This window comes from Balaenoptera borealis (genome assembly GCF_965194805.1).
Source record: "Balaenoptera borealis genome assembly, chromosome: 16".
Classification (NCBI taxonomy): domain Eukaryota; kingdom Metazoa; phylum Chordata; class Mammalia; order Artiodactyla; family Balaenopteridae; genus Balaenoptera; species Balaenoptera borealis.
In genome coordinates, this window is record NC_138872.1 from 84,462,642 (window position 1) to 84,478,382 (window position 15,741).

Here is a 15,741-nt window from a genome sequence, read left to right on the forward strand (position 1 = left end):
TTTAATTACCATCTACATGTCAACATTTCCCAAATTTATATCACCAGCCCAGGCTTCTCTCCTAAACTCCAGACACATGTGTCCCGTTCCTGCCCTAAGCTTCTCCTACAGCTCACAGAAGGAGCCGAGCTGCAGTATTTGCCACACTTACCAAAGAAACAAGCAAGCCAGGCAACACATCCTAGTTCCGTATTTACTATGAGGATAAGCCTGGAGCGGTCTGACCCTGACCTGCTACACGAGCTGTCGGGGACAGCTTGGTTCAGCTGCCCCTAATTCCAAGCTGGGGACTTGGAATCCCTTCTTCCCACCAACACCTTCCAGGGGAGGAGCACACTCCTGACAAGGGACAGAGAGCTCACAAAAGAACCAGAAATTGCTACACCCAGATGTTTTAGCGTGGATCTTTTGAATAAATTCACAAACACTCACACCAGTAATTAAAAACTGTTTCCTTCTGTACCATCACCTCTGAAATAAAGATAATAATGGTACCTATCACATAATGATACAGATCAGTATCAAATGGGTTCATCCATGGAAAGCACTTAACATAGTTCTTTGGACATAACATGCTTCTCAATGATACCTACTATTATTGTTGATAATCTAAAGTGTATCTCATTACTCTTTAAAGGAGGACACATATGAAGAAGAAAACAGAGAAGTAAATTTAAATAACTAAATGTAAGGTGGCTGTTAAGTTTATGCAATTGCCAAGAAAGGAATACAACACAGGACAAGCATGTTAAAAACAAAAAAGTTCAGGTGATTTAAAAAGAACGTGGAGGGAGGAACGGTGTGGAAGAGGTTAAGGAAAAGACCACACCAAGCTCAGGAGCCGTTTAAGATGGCAACAAACTCCTGACACTGACAGAAAATCAAAGTTCTTTACGTGGAACAATCGAAGAGGCAGGATGGGTCCTGTTAGCAAGGTCCCCTGAGATGCCAGGTCACCTGACCCCCAGCTCCCGATGCACAGATGTCCGGGACCCAGGCTTTGCTGGCCTGGGAAGGCTGAGGGTGCCCAGCTGCTGACGGGACACACGAGGCGGGGGAAGAGGTGGCTGCCGCCCAAGGCAGACGAGTGTCTGTGCAGAACTGCCTCGGCTCAGCCTCCAGAAGTCTGTCTCAGAAAGCGACAGCAAGTCCTCCAGAAGTCTGTCTCAGAAAGCGACAGCAAGTCCTCCAGAAGCTCTGCCCAAATTCAAATCAGGCGTCACCAGTCACACCTGTGGCTGCCCGGATGAAGACATGGGGCCCACACGTTCACACACTGAAAGTTATTACCAAATGCAAGAGAGTGAGGGATCAGACCATGAAAAGTCTAATTTTAATGCATAAGTAGAATCACGCACACCTTATTCTACTTTCCGGTTTTGCATTTGTAATTCACAAAATGTGTGATTTGTGGGGCTTTTCTAATCGCTTGTAGTTTTGCCTGATGAGAAAAACACAGCAAAATAAGAAAACATAGTTTTCACTTGTAATGGGCATAAAAATACGTGCACCGTTGCTGCTTGAAAACAGCATTATTGTGAATGTTCCAAATGATTTTCTATTTGGTGATGGGTTAAGTGGCTTGCCCACGTTCACTTTTATGTAAAGGGAAGATTAGAAAATTGCACTCTTCTTGTATTTTAAACTTTAAGAAAATGGATTTCAGGAAACCTGGATAACAAATTAACAAAGCAATCAGAACTGCAAATATTTAGGGGTTTTAGGTTCGTTTCAAAACACAAGGGAACAACCCATGATGTATATGTCTTAAAAGACCACTTGGTGGGCTTCCCTGGTGGCGCAGTGGTTGAGAATCCACCTGCCAACGCAGGGCACACGGGTTCGAGCCCTGGTCTGGGAAGATCCCACATGCCGCGGAGCAACTAGGCCCGTGAGCCACAACTACTGAGCCTGTGCGCCTGGAGCCTGTGCTCCGCAACAAGAGAGGCCGCGATAGTGAGAGGCCCGCGCACCGCGATGACGAGTGGCCCCCACTTGCCGCAACTAGAGAAAGCCCTCGCACAGAAACGAAGACCCAACACAGCCATAAATAAATAAATAAATGAAAAAAAAAAAAAAAAAAAAACTTGGTACAGTAAGATTCCACAGACAGCCTTGTAATCACAGAACTCAGCACTGGTTACACATTTCCCACAAGCCACGTTCTCAGTGTGAGGTTAACAGGGTCGGCTCACTCCCCTGCTTGGGGGCAGAGAGGACCGGTCTCCTTTCCTTTCTGAGATTCCTTTCATGAGTGGCTAGAAAGCTTAAGCACTGGAAATCCATTAGAGAAGAGGAGTATTCCTCAGAGGATTGTAAAGGACAAAAACCCAAGAGGACTTTAACAGCAGCGTCCATGTGTCAGAGACCTCCCACGCATGGCTGGGCCCCAAATGACACAGAACAGCGGGGGCCCAAGGGCCGCAGTCCTAGGACGCCGCTCCCCAACCAAGAGAGTCCTCTCGCTCATCAGGGAAAAAGAAAGCTGTTCTCAGACACACACAGCCTCCAGAGACAGCAAGTGAGGACCCCACCTGCCTGGCCTGTCCCAGGAGAGTGGCTGATGCAGTGCCAGAACCAGAAAGGGGAACTAAGAACCAACAGAAAGGGAACCACTAGACTGATGCATTCCTCCCACATCCCCCGCCTCCCCCCGCAAAGAAGCTGCACTCCAGTACTGACCACGGAGGGTGCTGTTCAACTAGGAATCTTACACACACAAACGTGCTGATTTTGAGAAACTTTTAAAATGCATAATATTCAACCTCTCAAAGTAAAAAAAAGTAATGAATTACATAGTAATGCTGGAAAATACAGGAAAAAGACAATAAAACTTGGAAAACTATGTTTACTAACATGACCCCAACTGGAAAAATTTAGAAACATTTAAGACGACTCTGTAAGTCAATAAGACAAGGAAAACAAAACAGAACAGAACGAAACAAAACAAAACAAGACAGTATTGGGGCAGGAAGACGGGCAGAGAACACGGACAGGCCCTTCATATAAAAACAGAAATACACTGGTCTGAGAAGACCATAGACTGAAGGATTCCAACTACGTGACATTCTGGAAAGGGCAAAAATAGACAGACAGTAACAAGACCAGCAGCTGTCGGGGGCTTGGGGGCATTGGGGGGGATGAACAGGTGGCCCCCAGGGATGTTTCGGGCACTGAAATGGTTCTGGGTGGCACTGCAGTGGTGGCTGCCGGTCATCACACGTGTCCAAACCTGCACAGCAGGACACAGAGAGGGAGCCTTGATATAAGCTACAGACTCCAGGGGAGAACTAGGCGTCAGCGCTGATCCACCACTGAGACGACGCGCCACACAAGCGCGAGATGCTATCAAGGGAGGGAACCCAGAGGGACGGGGACAGGAAACTGCTGTCTGCTCGACTCTCCTGTAACCCTAAAACTGCTCTAAAATCTGTCTATCAGTTAAAAAGAAGAAACAGCTTCTAAGCACGTGAAAACGCTCTCAACCTCATTCGCGATTAAGGAAAATCCCCAAGGGAACGTCCATACTGTTTACCGGGGCCTAGGACCAGCGGGAACACGCCGCGGCCTCGCCCCTTCCTGTCGGGCATCGCGCTGGAGCCCAGAGTCCCCCTGACTTGACCCACCGTACCCCACCCCGCGTTTCATGCCGTCCACAGTCTCTACACATGACATCTTTTGATCAGGTGACTCACTGTCCCAATTACAAGGTTTCACTTTCTCCACAGGATGAAAGCAAAACCAGCACACAGGGGAGGCTCTTCAGTCAACCTCAGGGTCCGCCTGCAGTCACGTCCCACTGGTCCTGACAGGAGGCCCACATCCTAAGGAAGGCGGTCCTTACCAGCACCTCAGGAGCCTCATCCAGCCCACCTCACGCTGCTCTGAGAGACTTGCCAACCTCTGCAGCTACCCAAGTCCTGGTCACTTGAGGGCTGTCACCCTTCCCCGAGTCACTGAGCCACGTGCTCTGACAATGCATTTAAAACCAGGCTCTCGGACTTCCCTGGTGGCGCAGTGATTAAGAATCCGCCTGCCAGGTCAAGGAGAAAGTGTTGGTGATAGGTGTAGACAGCACAAGACACAGATTTTTCAACAGGTGTTGCTGTGAAGGGCAGACTATAAATGGGATAATGATTAAAGGGGATGTTGAGGTCAAAAGAGGAATTTTTTAAGATTTGAGATATAAGAGCATATTACAAGCTAATGTGAGAAATTCAATTGAGAGGAAGAAATGGATGATTCAGGAGAAAAGACCTTGAGAAGGTGAGAGGGGATAGGATCCAGAACTAACAGGCTCCTCTCTGGCCTTGACAGGTACAGGGAGTCTCTTCTATTGAGAAAAGTACGAGGCCCACACACAAAAATATACACTCTAATTAGAACTGCTACCTCGTATATGTATTAGCCAGGCTGGAAGGAAAGAGGAGTGTTTGAAGAGTTAAATGAGGATACTAAGGGGAATCTTCTTCCTTCTTGTGTCCTTTAATATCTGTTTTTATAATAAACAGAAATTTTTAAAGTAACAAATTCTCAAAAAAGCTCCTAAGTCAAGGTGCTCTCACGAGTTACACAGCAAGAAAAGAGCTGACAAATATACAGTTGTTTTGCTATATTAAAACACCTGGACTATTAAAAAAAAAAAAAAAAAAAAAGAATCCGCCTGCCAATGGTGGGCACACGGGTTCGAACCCTGGTCAGGGAAGATCCCACATGCTGCGGAGCAACTAAGCCCGCGAGCCACAACTACTGAAGCCCGCATGCCTAAAAGTTGTGTTCCGCAATAAGAGGAGCCACCGGAATGAGAAGCCTGCGAACCGCCACGAAGAGTAGCCCCCGCTCGCTGCAACTAGAGAAAAAAGCTCGCGTGCAGCAACAGAGACCCAACACAGCCAAAAATGAATAAATAAATGAATAAAAATTAAAATAAATAAATAAATAAATAAATATAACCAGGCTCTGCTATGTCAGCACTCTGGAGTTCCCTACGCATCGACGGGCAGGATTCTCGTCCTCTCCTATAATTACGTCTGTGAAGTGCCTTCCCTGAGGAGAAGAGAAGCTCCTGGAAGCAGAGAATTACTTCTTAAGATCACATGCAGAACCTGAAGTCATTTGATGTTTACGTCAAAAAAAAAAAACAACAAAACTAGATGGTGTGAAGGGTCACCAAAGCCAAGAGCGAGGCAAGCAGGACACTTCTTCTGGGGATACTTCCATCAGCAGAGCAGAAAATGTCCATGGGGTCCCAGAGCGCTGCCCTCTCCTTCAACCCCCAACCTCACCCTCACCCTCAGCTGAGCAGCTGCTTCCCTGAGAACAGAGAAGCCATCGGAGGGCTTCTCCACCTGCACCCCAGCTCTGCCACCCCCTCCCCACGCCAGGACCCCGGGCCGCAGCTCTCCCGGCTCCCACACGCATCTACTGGATCATTCCCGCTGTTGTTTCTCCCGTTACAACACAGCACAACACGACACAACACCCGCCCCGGACCTCAGCTCCTACTCCAGCTACTGTCCAAGGTCTCTTTTCCCCGTCACAGCAAAACGTCTTGAAAAAGCTAAGAACACAACAAACCCCGTTCTCCCACTCCTCTCTCCTAAGCCTCTCCGAGCAGGATCTCACCCCACACACCCATCCAAACGCATCAGCAGCGAGTTACGACCTCCCCCCAGTGCTGGGCTCGAGGGTTAACAGCTCCACAGAACGGCAGCCTCATTTGTCCAGTCACCCAGGGAACCTCTAAAGTGCTTCCCACGTGGAGACAAACTGCTGTGATTCATATTTTAGGAGAAATACTCAGCGTGGAAAATACACTTGAGCTGGTGGAGGAAAGAGGTAGCAGCACAGAAACAAAGGTTCTGTAACTACAGAAATGAAAAAATAAGCTATTTTAATGGTAGCAAGTATGGGATGAAGAGGAACGAATAAAAACCGTTTAGAATACGACATTAACAAGCCTAACACTACAACGTGCTAACAGAGGATGGAGAAGGACTCTACAATGAACCCATTTTTCTGGGTAGGGTGACAGGCTGGATGATGCAACGATGAGCCGGCAGGGACAAAAGGAGAAGGCAAGGGGTGGGGGAGCTGTAAATAATCATTTTTGGATCTACTGGATCTAGTCATTTGAGGTGCCCTTTGGACAAACTCCATAGAGATGCTGGCAAGTGGCTGGACAGAGGCATCTGTCTGGTCCAGGTGGGAGAACTGACAGAGCTGGAGGTGAAAAGCACAAGAGGGTGAGATCAGACAGCTTTAAGAGTCATGAACCAAGAGTAAAAAGACAACACACAAAGAGGATGGAAGAAAGAATCCGTCAGGAAGAGAGCAAGGAGAGATCTGTCACAGAAACCAACATAGGAGACTCTGCAGATGGGAAGGCGACAGTGGTCTGAAGTGAGGACTGGCAAATCTCCACTGGTTTGTATGCTGGATGACAGGTCACCTCAACCGGATCAGGGTCCGGGGAGGGGCAGAACCAAGACCGCAGGCTGCACGATAAAATTCAGATGGGAAATAAGGAATCTTTGCCAGAGACATCACTACGTGGTCTGTAACGCGACCCTGTTAGATTGTAAGAGACAAAGAGGGAAATTTACTTGAAGGGTGACAAGGCAGTTCCTCCAGATGATCCTCACGGCATCCCTGGATTGAGCACTGAAAACAATGTACCTACGGGACAACAGTGTTGTACTGAACAGAAAAGTTATATGCACTGAGTGCTCCCTGGACAGCATGCTCTCGGCTTACGGGAAGCACAAGGAAGGCACCAATGTCAACACGTTAGGGGCTGTCACTCAGGAAGGCTAGCGGCCTACAGCGGGATCCTCAAGGGAACCTTTCACGCCCGAGAACAAAAGTGCTTCGGCAGGACAATGTAAGTCAAGCAAGGGATGGTATTTTGCCACAAATGTCAAGAACCCGAGGCTTGTACTGTGGCTATAAGAGGATCGTGGGATCTGCGCGTAGAACTTGCCAGAAACACTTGGTACTGACCTGTTCCTCTACGCTTTGTCTAGCCACATCTTTTACCTACTTCTACTTTCCCATTTTAAATTTTGAACTATTCGTCTCCCAAGGTGTTATTACAAAACAAGAGCAGCAAGGCAATACGTAAACAGCAAAACTCACCAGAGACTGATTCATTTTCCGATGCTCTTGGAACAACGTGCAGGACTGTGACAGTGGAGGCGGACCTGGAGAAGGAAAACGCAGGTAGTGAAGCTACGAATGAAGGGGCTCAGGGTGCACGAGCACCTGTCTCGGGCTCCACAAGAGACACCTGTGGGAGACCCGCCCTTTCACCTTCAGAAGGGCCTGTTAGAATGAGGAGGGAGCAACCACCCTCAGGTCTGTAACTCCCACGTGACTGTGGTAACTGGGGCGATACTTTTTTTCAGTACCGAGTATACATTGAATCTTATTAAAATAAACTTCCGTCATTAAATATGAGATTAAAAAACGCTAAAAGTTTATCTCTCCTAAGTCTGTTAACAACTTAAGATCAGAAAATCCACAGGATACCCAGAGTAAAGGGATACACTCAGGTGCGTTTCAGTCTTTCAATTATTTGTACAAACTGAAGTGCGACGCTCAAAAAACTCTTTTATTAAAACTGTCTTTAAGTGGACAGAACACCTGCCCTAGGAGTTCTGAGTCCTGTTAGCGACCCCACGTGCACACCCGGTGAGGATCTGGGACAAGTCACCTCCCTTCTCAGGCCCAATCTCTTCCTTCCTCAACCGAGGAAGCAGGACAAAAGCCTTGCAGACTCATCCTCCACTAACTACACTGTGCGATTCCACGGGGCACAACCCAGGGGGGCAGCGGACGCTTAGACAACCAACGTGCTGACCAGCTTTAAGAGACACGTGCGAGATGCCCAGACGCCGACAGGAGGGGGAGGACGAGGAGGATGAGAAGGACGAGGAGGATCGTGGTTGCAGGGAGGGGTGGACGCGGCACGTCCCAGCCGAGCCTGTGGCCCCTGCTCCCCCAGGACACCCGGAACTCACAAGTCCCAGGGCAGCCCCATCCGGAGCAGCCGGCCCTGCCCTCCAGCCCGACCCCTCCACCTCCGGGAAGCAGTCAAACCCTCCCGGTCGCTCTCCCGCGGGGCCCGGGGCGGGCTCACCCGAGCCCAGCTCTCCAAGGGCCGCAGGGTCTACAACCGCCTGCAGGCCCGAAGACGCACCACCTACCCCGTCGGGACTCGCTGACCGGCCCCGGGCTCCCAAGGCTCCGGGCCGGGGGCTGCTCCTCCGGCGCGCTCCTCTCCAGGGGTCCCTCTTCTCCGCCTCACAAGGCCACTGGGCCCGAGGAGCCGGCTCTGGGCCTACGGCACAAGCTCCTTCAGGCCCACGTCCCTCTCGGGACCTCGCTCTGCCGCGCGCTGCAGACGGTCGGGCACTGCGCCGCCGCCTCCCGCCCGGCCCCTCCGGCCCTGCCTGCTCCGCGGCTCGCGCTCGGGGTTCCCAGTTCCAGCCTCCCACCGGCACGCGCGAACCCTCGCCCGCACAGCCCGCTCCTGATAGCTGCGGACGGGCCGGACGGCGTCCAGCTACGCAAGCCCCGAAATCCTGGCCCTCCAAAGGCCAAGACGTGGAAACGACGACCAGCGGTGACCTCGGCACTCACGGGAAGCGAGGGCGACGCGGCGACGGTGCGCGTGCGCCGACAAGCACAAAACATGAAGGCGCACCTGCGCAGGAAGACGCCGGAAGTCCGCCTGCCAAAGCCCGCCCGGAGAGCGGGACAAGCACCAGGACTCTATTTCCCAGAAGTCTCCGCGCCGTCAAGTTAGTGAGCGTCTTAAATGTCTCCAGCTCATCTGGCGGTGAAGAGCTCCTGTGCTGCGAGGGTGGGCCGCCTGGACCAGGGCCTCAATTGCCCATTCGTCTTCACTCCTGTTAGCGATCAAGGAAAGGTGTGGACTCAAGTGGGGGCTGTGGGATGGCCTCCAGGGTCCCTGGTTCTTTCCCTGCCCTCAGACATTTCAGGTTACATCTGAGATTCCCCCACCACCAGGAGAGGGGAAGGAGTGTATCATGTTCGCTTAACTGAAACGCTACAACTTTCATTCAAATCCTAGAATACAATAAATGCCCAGCCATGATACAGACTAATATTACCCACGGAAGGAAAAGAAAACAGAAATTGTAGCTTTTTATTTATTTATTTATTTATTTATTTATAAATATCTTTTAAGTGTTCTAATTTTTTTTAAAAACATTATTATTTATTTATTTATTTATTTATTTATTTGGCTGTGTTGGGTCTTCGTTGCTGTGCAAGGGCTTCCTCCAGTTGCGGCAAGCGGGGGCCACTCTTCATCGCAGTGTGCGGGCCTCTCACTGTCGCGGCCTCTCTTGTTGCGGAGCACAGGCTCCAGACACGCAGGCTCAGCAGTTGTGGCTCACGGGCCTAGTTGCTCCACGGCACGTGGGTTCTTCCCAGACCAGGGTTCGAACCCGTGTCCCCTGCATCAGCAGGCAAATTCTCAACCACTGTGCCCCCAGGGAAGCCCCTAAGCTTTTTAGATTACACAACCAACGCATTAAAAACTATACGAAAATCAGACGGTACACAGAAACCGAAAAAAGAAAACAGATACCTGGGATCTTACCTCTTAAAGAGGATATTGTTTATGTTAGGTAAAAATATCATTTTTCAAAAATGGAATCATAAGGGTAATGATTTATCACTATTTTGGGGGTGAAATAATATAACTGTGTTCTTGGCCAACTGTTTCTTAAAAGCTGCTAGGGGAAAAGTTAAAAATAAAATCTCCAGGGACTTCCCTGGCGGTCCAGTGGGTAAGACTCCTAGGTTCCACTGCAGGGGGCACGTGTTTGACTCCTGGCTGGAGAACTAAGATTCCGCATGCTGCACAGCGCAGTCTCATTAATTAATGAAGTAATTAACTAACAAAAAAAATAAAAATAAAATCTCCCGCCAACAGAGAAAATCCTCTCCAGAAATGTAGAAATAAAGAAAACGGTTTTACTGTTGAATAGCCATTCAACCAGACTGTGTTGTGCACCACAGGCGAACCACTAATGTTTGTGCAAATGAAATCAACCTCACCTTTTTTGTTTATAGCTCAGCAGATAAAATCTGTTGCATACATGTCCTCAAGATAAACGGGAACTTGTCTCATGTGAAAAGACTTGACAACACCTTAAAAATGGCATACATTCTTTCAGAGTACATCCTAAAATCACCTGGTCATCTCGGTGGCTGTCCATGCTAGTTCATACCCTTTATCCAAAGGAGAAAGACAACTTCTCCTATCTCTACGACAAGCAGGTAGTTACAGCTCAGAGCAAAGTGCCTAACACCTAGCCTAAACTCCCCTGGTGACAGAGACATAAAGTAGATAGCTCTCAGGTCCTTAACAAAAACATTCCTGGGTTGTAATGCTGGCAAGAGACTGATTTAGCTTTGAAAAAGATTTAGATACTTATGAAAGGGACAGAGGAAGTATTTATATGACAAGCGTCTTGAGGAAATCCTCTAAAAACGGAAATAAGAAGTGATGACTCATCCAAATGAATAAGCACATAACCCATTCCTGATTTCCCCAGCTGAAATGCCACATTAAATTAATCCTGCACAAACTGTGTGCTTCTCCAAAATTGCTCTTGGAAATGGCTGCTTAGAGCCAGGAATGGTCTTTTCCGGTTCTTGCTGCTGCTGACTGTGGCCTCTGCCTGAATTCCCACCGATGAAATGCTGCTTGTGTGGGAATGACAGCGACCACGCCTCCTCTGAGCCTGAACCTGGCAAACCTCCAGGGCGCATTTCTCGCGTTTTCCATTGTCACCAGGTAAAGACGTCAGCTACACTGAGTACCCTGGAAGCACCTTGGGTGGGCAGTGCGCCCGTCAGCCCGCCACCAGGCCTCCAGTTCTCACCTCACCCACGTGCACTGACCGGGTCTCAGCAGAAGACTGGGGTGGCCTGTGAACCCCAGCTGCTGTGCCCACCTCAACACCTCACTCTATCCCTTCAGCCCAGAGGCATGCTGGGCTCCCCAGCCCCCTGCCCTGTACTTTGCCCTGGACACTCTCTGGAAGTATTTCTATTACAAGCTGTCTTGAGGAAAGGCTCGAAAAAAGGGAATAATAAGTACGGAGTCATCCAAATGAACAGGGTGTCCAGTGGGGAGCTGATGTCTCTCACGACTCACCCCTCTCTCCAAAAGGCGAAAAACTGTCACTTCATACATTTCCCCCTTTTTAAAGTTGTTTAAGCTAGGAGGGTAAACCTGGACCCTGTGATTTCACCTTGACTAGAAGCAGCAATGGCCACATTTTAGTTTGGTTTCATTAAGATCTCTTCATATATATGGATATTTACAATATAAAGCTTTCTCTTTTTGTATCTCCGTTTCTATTAAATACAGGTATTTTCCCTCTTTTGTCAGTTATCTATTTTTATTGAAGTATAGCTGGTTTACAATGTTTCAGGTGTACAGCAAAGTGATTCGGTTACATGTATTTATGTAAGAATATATATATTCTTTTTTCAGGTTCTTTTCCATTATGGGTTATTACAAGATATTGAACATAGTTTCCTGTGCTATACAGTAGGTCCTTATTGTTGATCTATTTTACATATACAAGTGTATATCTGTCAATCCCTGTTCTTTATCTTTTTAACTTAATTTTTTACTCTCACATTCTGTTATACAGATACTTAACAACATATTTTGTGTTCAAATCTTTCACTTTCACTTCATACTTTTCATCTGCTTTGACACTGTACTTGAAGAAGCCTTTCCCATCCTTCATTTCCTAAGTAGTTGCCTCTGTTTTCTCCTGTTTATGTTTGGTCTCTTAACATACCAATTTTATCAAGATAACTGGCACCCATCTTTAGGATTTGTAAATCATTCCCCTCTTAAAGTCTCTCAACCATTTTTTTCAACACTAACACATCTACCACAACCAGGAAATGCAACGTTTAAGAAGAAAACTCAAGTTTCTCATCTAACAGAAAAGGACAGGTTCTTCTTTGAAGCTCAGGGACACATCTTAATTTAAAGGCAGGGGAGAGACTTTCCCGGTGTTCCAGTGGTAAAGAATCCGCCTTCTAATGTAGAGGACGGGGGTTCGAAGCCTGGGAACCCTGGTCCGGGAGCTAACATCCCACACGTCACGGGGCAATTAAGCCCGCGTGCCGCAACTAAGACACGACGCAGCCTAAGAGAAATAAATATTCTTTAAAAATAAAAATAAAAAAATAAAGGCAGGGGAAGCAGGAAAGTGACCGTCACATGTGAATTCCTTCTTATTCAAAATAGAGGCCGTAGCAGTTTGCTTGGGCTGCGTCACAAAGTACGACAAACTGGCGGGCTTAAGCAACACAAATGCACTGTCCGACATTTTCGCAGGTTGGAAGTCTGAGATGCAGGTGTCAGCAGGGTTGGGCCCCTCTGAGGGCTGTACGGGAGGGTGTGCTCCAGGCTTTCTGGTGGAGAGGGCCGCTTCCTCAGCAGCACATGCACTATGTATGTACTAGGTAGGTGCCTGGGCTGAACTCCGACCCCAGGGCTGCTTATCCACAGCAGCACCAGGCTGCCGGAGGGGTTGTCACGGACCCGTTGGCAGGAGGATTGGAGGCTGACACAGACGTCCGCTCAGTTGTGGACCCATGGCCTGGCCACAGCCCTGCCAGAGGCTGCCTGTGTTAAATCCAGGTCACGGTTCACCTCCCTCCCGGTTATGTCATTCAGTGACGCCTTGAAGACCCCCTACTGCACCAGCCTGGGTGGCACATCCCACCCAGAGATTTCCAAATCAGAAGCAGGTCAATTGAGAAAGTTAAAATTAGGCCCTAGCTCAGTGCTGTGGAATTAGAATCTGTGAGGCTGTGTCCAGGCATCTGCGTTGTAATATTTTCTCCACGTGACTCTCATGCCGAAAGGATTGTACTGATAAAGCACTTCTGCTTCACTCTACTGACATTTCTGCACTAGAGCTACAGCCGTTGTTATATTAAACTGCACCCACAGGAGGAAAAGACAGGAGGAGAGGTGATAGTATTGCTTGTCTCCAAACACGCTGTTACTGAACCGAACTTGTGTCCACTCGCCCGCACGCAGTAAAGCCAATCTACTGACACCGGGTCACGGTGAAGGAAAGTGCAGCGTTTACGGCAGGGCAACAAGCAAGGAGTCTAGGTATCTAGGGTTCAAAAGGCCCCAACTCCCCAATGGCTTTGAGGGAAAGGTGTTTAAAGATGAGGTGAGGCTGTTGGTGGGAATGTAAACTGGTGCCGCCACTATGGAGAACAGTGTGGATGGAGATTCCTCAAAACACTAAAGCTAGAGCTACCGTATGACCCAGCAACCCCACTCCTGGACATATACCCAGAGAAAACCATCATTCAAGAAGACACATGCACCCCAATATGTATAGCAGTACTATTTACAATAGCCAAGACATGGAAGCAACTTAAATGTCCATCGACAGAGGAATGGATAAGGAAGATGTGGTACATATATGCGATGGAATACTACTCAGCCATAAAAAGAATGAGATAATGCCATTTGCAGCACCATGGATGGACCTAGAGATTATCATACTAAGTGAAGGAAGTCAGACAGAGAAAGACAAATATCATATGGTATCACGTCTATGTGGAATCTAAAACAATGATATGAATGAACTTCTTTACAAAACAGAAACAGACTCACAGACATAGAAAACGAACTTAAGGTTACCAAAGGGGAAAGGTGGGGGAGAGGGATAGATCAGGAGGTTGGGACTAACAGATACACACAACTATATATAAAACAGGCAATCAACAAGGACCTCCCGTATAGCACAGGGACCTCTACTCAATATTCTGTATTAACCTAGGGAGTTCCCTGGTGGCCCAGAGGTTAGGATTCCGGGCTTTCACGGCCGTGGCCCGGTTTCAATCCCTGGTCAGGGAATTGAGATCCTGCAAGCCACACAGAGTGATGAAAAAACCCCCCAAATTCTGTAATAACCTAAATGGGAAAACAATCTGAAAAAGTATAGGTATATGTATACATATAACTGAATCACTTTGCTGTACACTGGAAACTAACACAACACTGTAAATCAACTATACTCCCAATATAAAATTAAAAAATGCTTAAAGTGAATTATAAAAGAGTGGGAGGTGAGGGAGGGGAGGTTGAGGGGTGTGTGGTCAGCTTGTGGACATTCTTCCGATTGGTTGGTGGTGAGGTAATGTGAGGTCAACATCGTCAACCTTCTGGTTCCAGCTGGTCTGGGGTCTACGTGCTTGTGGGCAGCATGCAGTTAACTTCTTCCACCTGCTGGGGGTTTCAGTCTCTGCAAAACAGCTCCAAGGACGTGGCTCAGAACAGTATCTACAGCCCTTGAGGAGGAACTAAAGGTCCTTGACTTTGTTTAACGGCTACACTAATATTATTTGGTCTTTTGGGACTGTTTTCCTTTCTTTTTGCACTTTCTCACTTCTCTGATTAAATTGTTTGTTTCGAACTCAGAGAAGGCTAGGAGGCTAAAATTTTCTGAAGACAAGAAGCAGGCAGAAGACATGGGGAGAATCCATCCCAGGAAGGCCCCACAGGGTCCTGCTCAGTTACAACATCAGATTCAATCTGGGCTCTTTACGCCAGTTTTGGACAACATACCAACACATCTTAAGATGGGTCCCACCTAACTATAGCACATTTGGATAAGGTGAGGTGGGGTGGGATTATGCAAATCCAGATCTGAAGACTAGATAAAGCAATCAGGGTATTTCACAGTATACAAGAGAAATTTTCACGGGGACAGAATACCAACCTTCTAATATCTGAAAGCCTGTTAACCAAGAGGGGAGTGACTTCTGTTTTGTTATAGAAGGACCCAATCAGCTGTGATGGTTGAAAGCATGATGAATGCAAATCTGAACTCATTGGCCTCCTAACAATGGAACGTCTACAGCAGAGGGACACAGGTCCTCAAGCAGCAGTGCTTTTCCCAGCAGTGCGGACCCTGAGGAGAGCCGGGCTGTGGCAGCTCTGGAGGACCTCAGATGCTCTTTGCATGGTCTCTGAGACCTACAACATCTCAGAAAGTCCACGAGTGCAAACCAAAGAGACAGTCCCTGCACCTTGGATGAACTGATTTGACTCTACGTATGCATTGCTTGGGCTAATTAAAAATATGTAAGTGATCAAAAGACAAAATAAAACTTTGGGCACACCCTGAACAACAGAGATACTTCTCATCAAAGTCCAAACAATAATTCAAAAGCAAGATTCAGAGCCAAAATGTGGAAACAACCCAAGTGTTCATTGACAGATGAATGGATAAAGAAAATGTAGTGTGTATATTCATACAACAGATATTATTCATCCACAAAAAGGAAGTTTCTAATTGATACAAAGAGCATTTATGTATTTTTAAATGATTGATATTTCTTTGTATAAACAGTGAAAATTTAACAATTCCACTTTTAAGAGGAAAGGTGTTTCTTTGTACAAACAATTAAGTCTCAGCAGTAGAGGCATAAGCACACACGTGCACACAGAGTAAACAGAAATACCTCCCCGCTACCTCCCCCCAATCTCATCCCCCGATGAGCCCTGCTGATTCTCCCTCCAAGTACATGGAACCTGTTTGCTTCTCTCCATCTTCTCAGACATCGTCTTCCTGTACTACCACAACAAATTCCCAACCATATCTGGGTCTCCAGACTTCCACTCTTGCTGAAACCCCACCCCAT

At 47.7% G+C, this 15,741-nt stretch overlaps 2 protein-coding genes across 26 annotated transcripts in view; one reads left to right on the forward strand and one right to left on the reverse strand.

Moving 5' to 3' along the window:
- The window catches only part of LOC309613566 (zinc finger protein 510-like), a 44,925-nt gene extending 40,411 nt beyond the window's left edge, over window positions 1-4,514 (forward strand). The window contains exon 8 of one of the 2 annotated variants that reach the window (XM_082360513.1): window positions 3,729-4,514. Coding sequence is in view for 1 of the 2 variants with exons in the window: in XM_082360507.1 (XP_082216633.1) it covers window positions 3,729-3,733 (5 nt within the window). In the remaining variant the exon portion in view is untranslated. The remainder of the gene's footprint in view (window positions 1-3,728) is intronic. The other variant, XM_082360507.1, reaches the window with a different exon arrangement.
- ZNF12 (zinc finger protein 12) overlaps window positions 1-15,741 on the reverse strand; it is a 72,981-nt gene that overhangs the window by 30,662 nt on the left and 26,578 nt on the right. For 15 of the 24 annotated variants that reach the window (XR_014235789.1, XR_014235790.1, XM_082360497.1 and 12 more), the window contains one exon: window positions 7,138-7,202. The exons of 2 other annotated variants lie outside the window; for them this stretch is intronic. Coding sequence is in view for 20 of the 22 variants with exons in the window: in XM_082360497.1 (XP_082216623.1) it covers window positions 7,138-7,202 (65 nt within the window). In the remaining 2 variants the exon portion in view is untranslated. 7 more of the 24 variants (XM_082360499.1, XM_082360500.1, XM_082360501.1 and 4 more) reach the window with 6 other exon arrangements.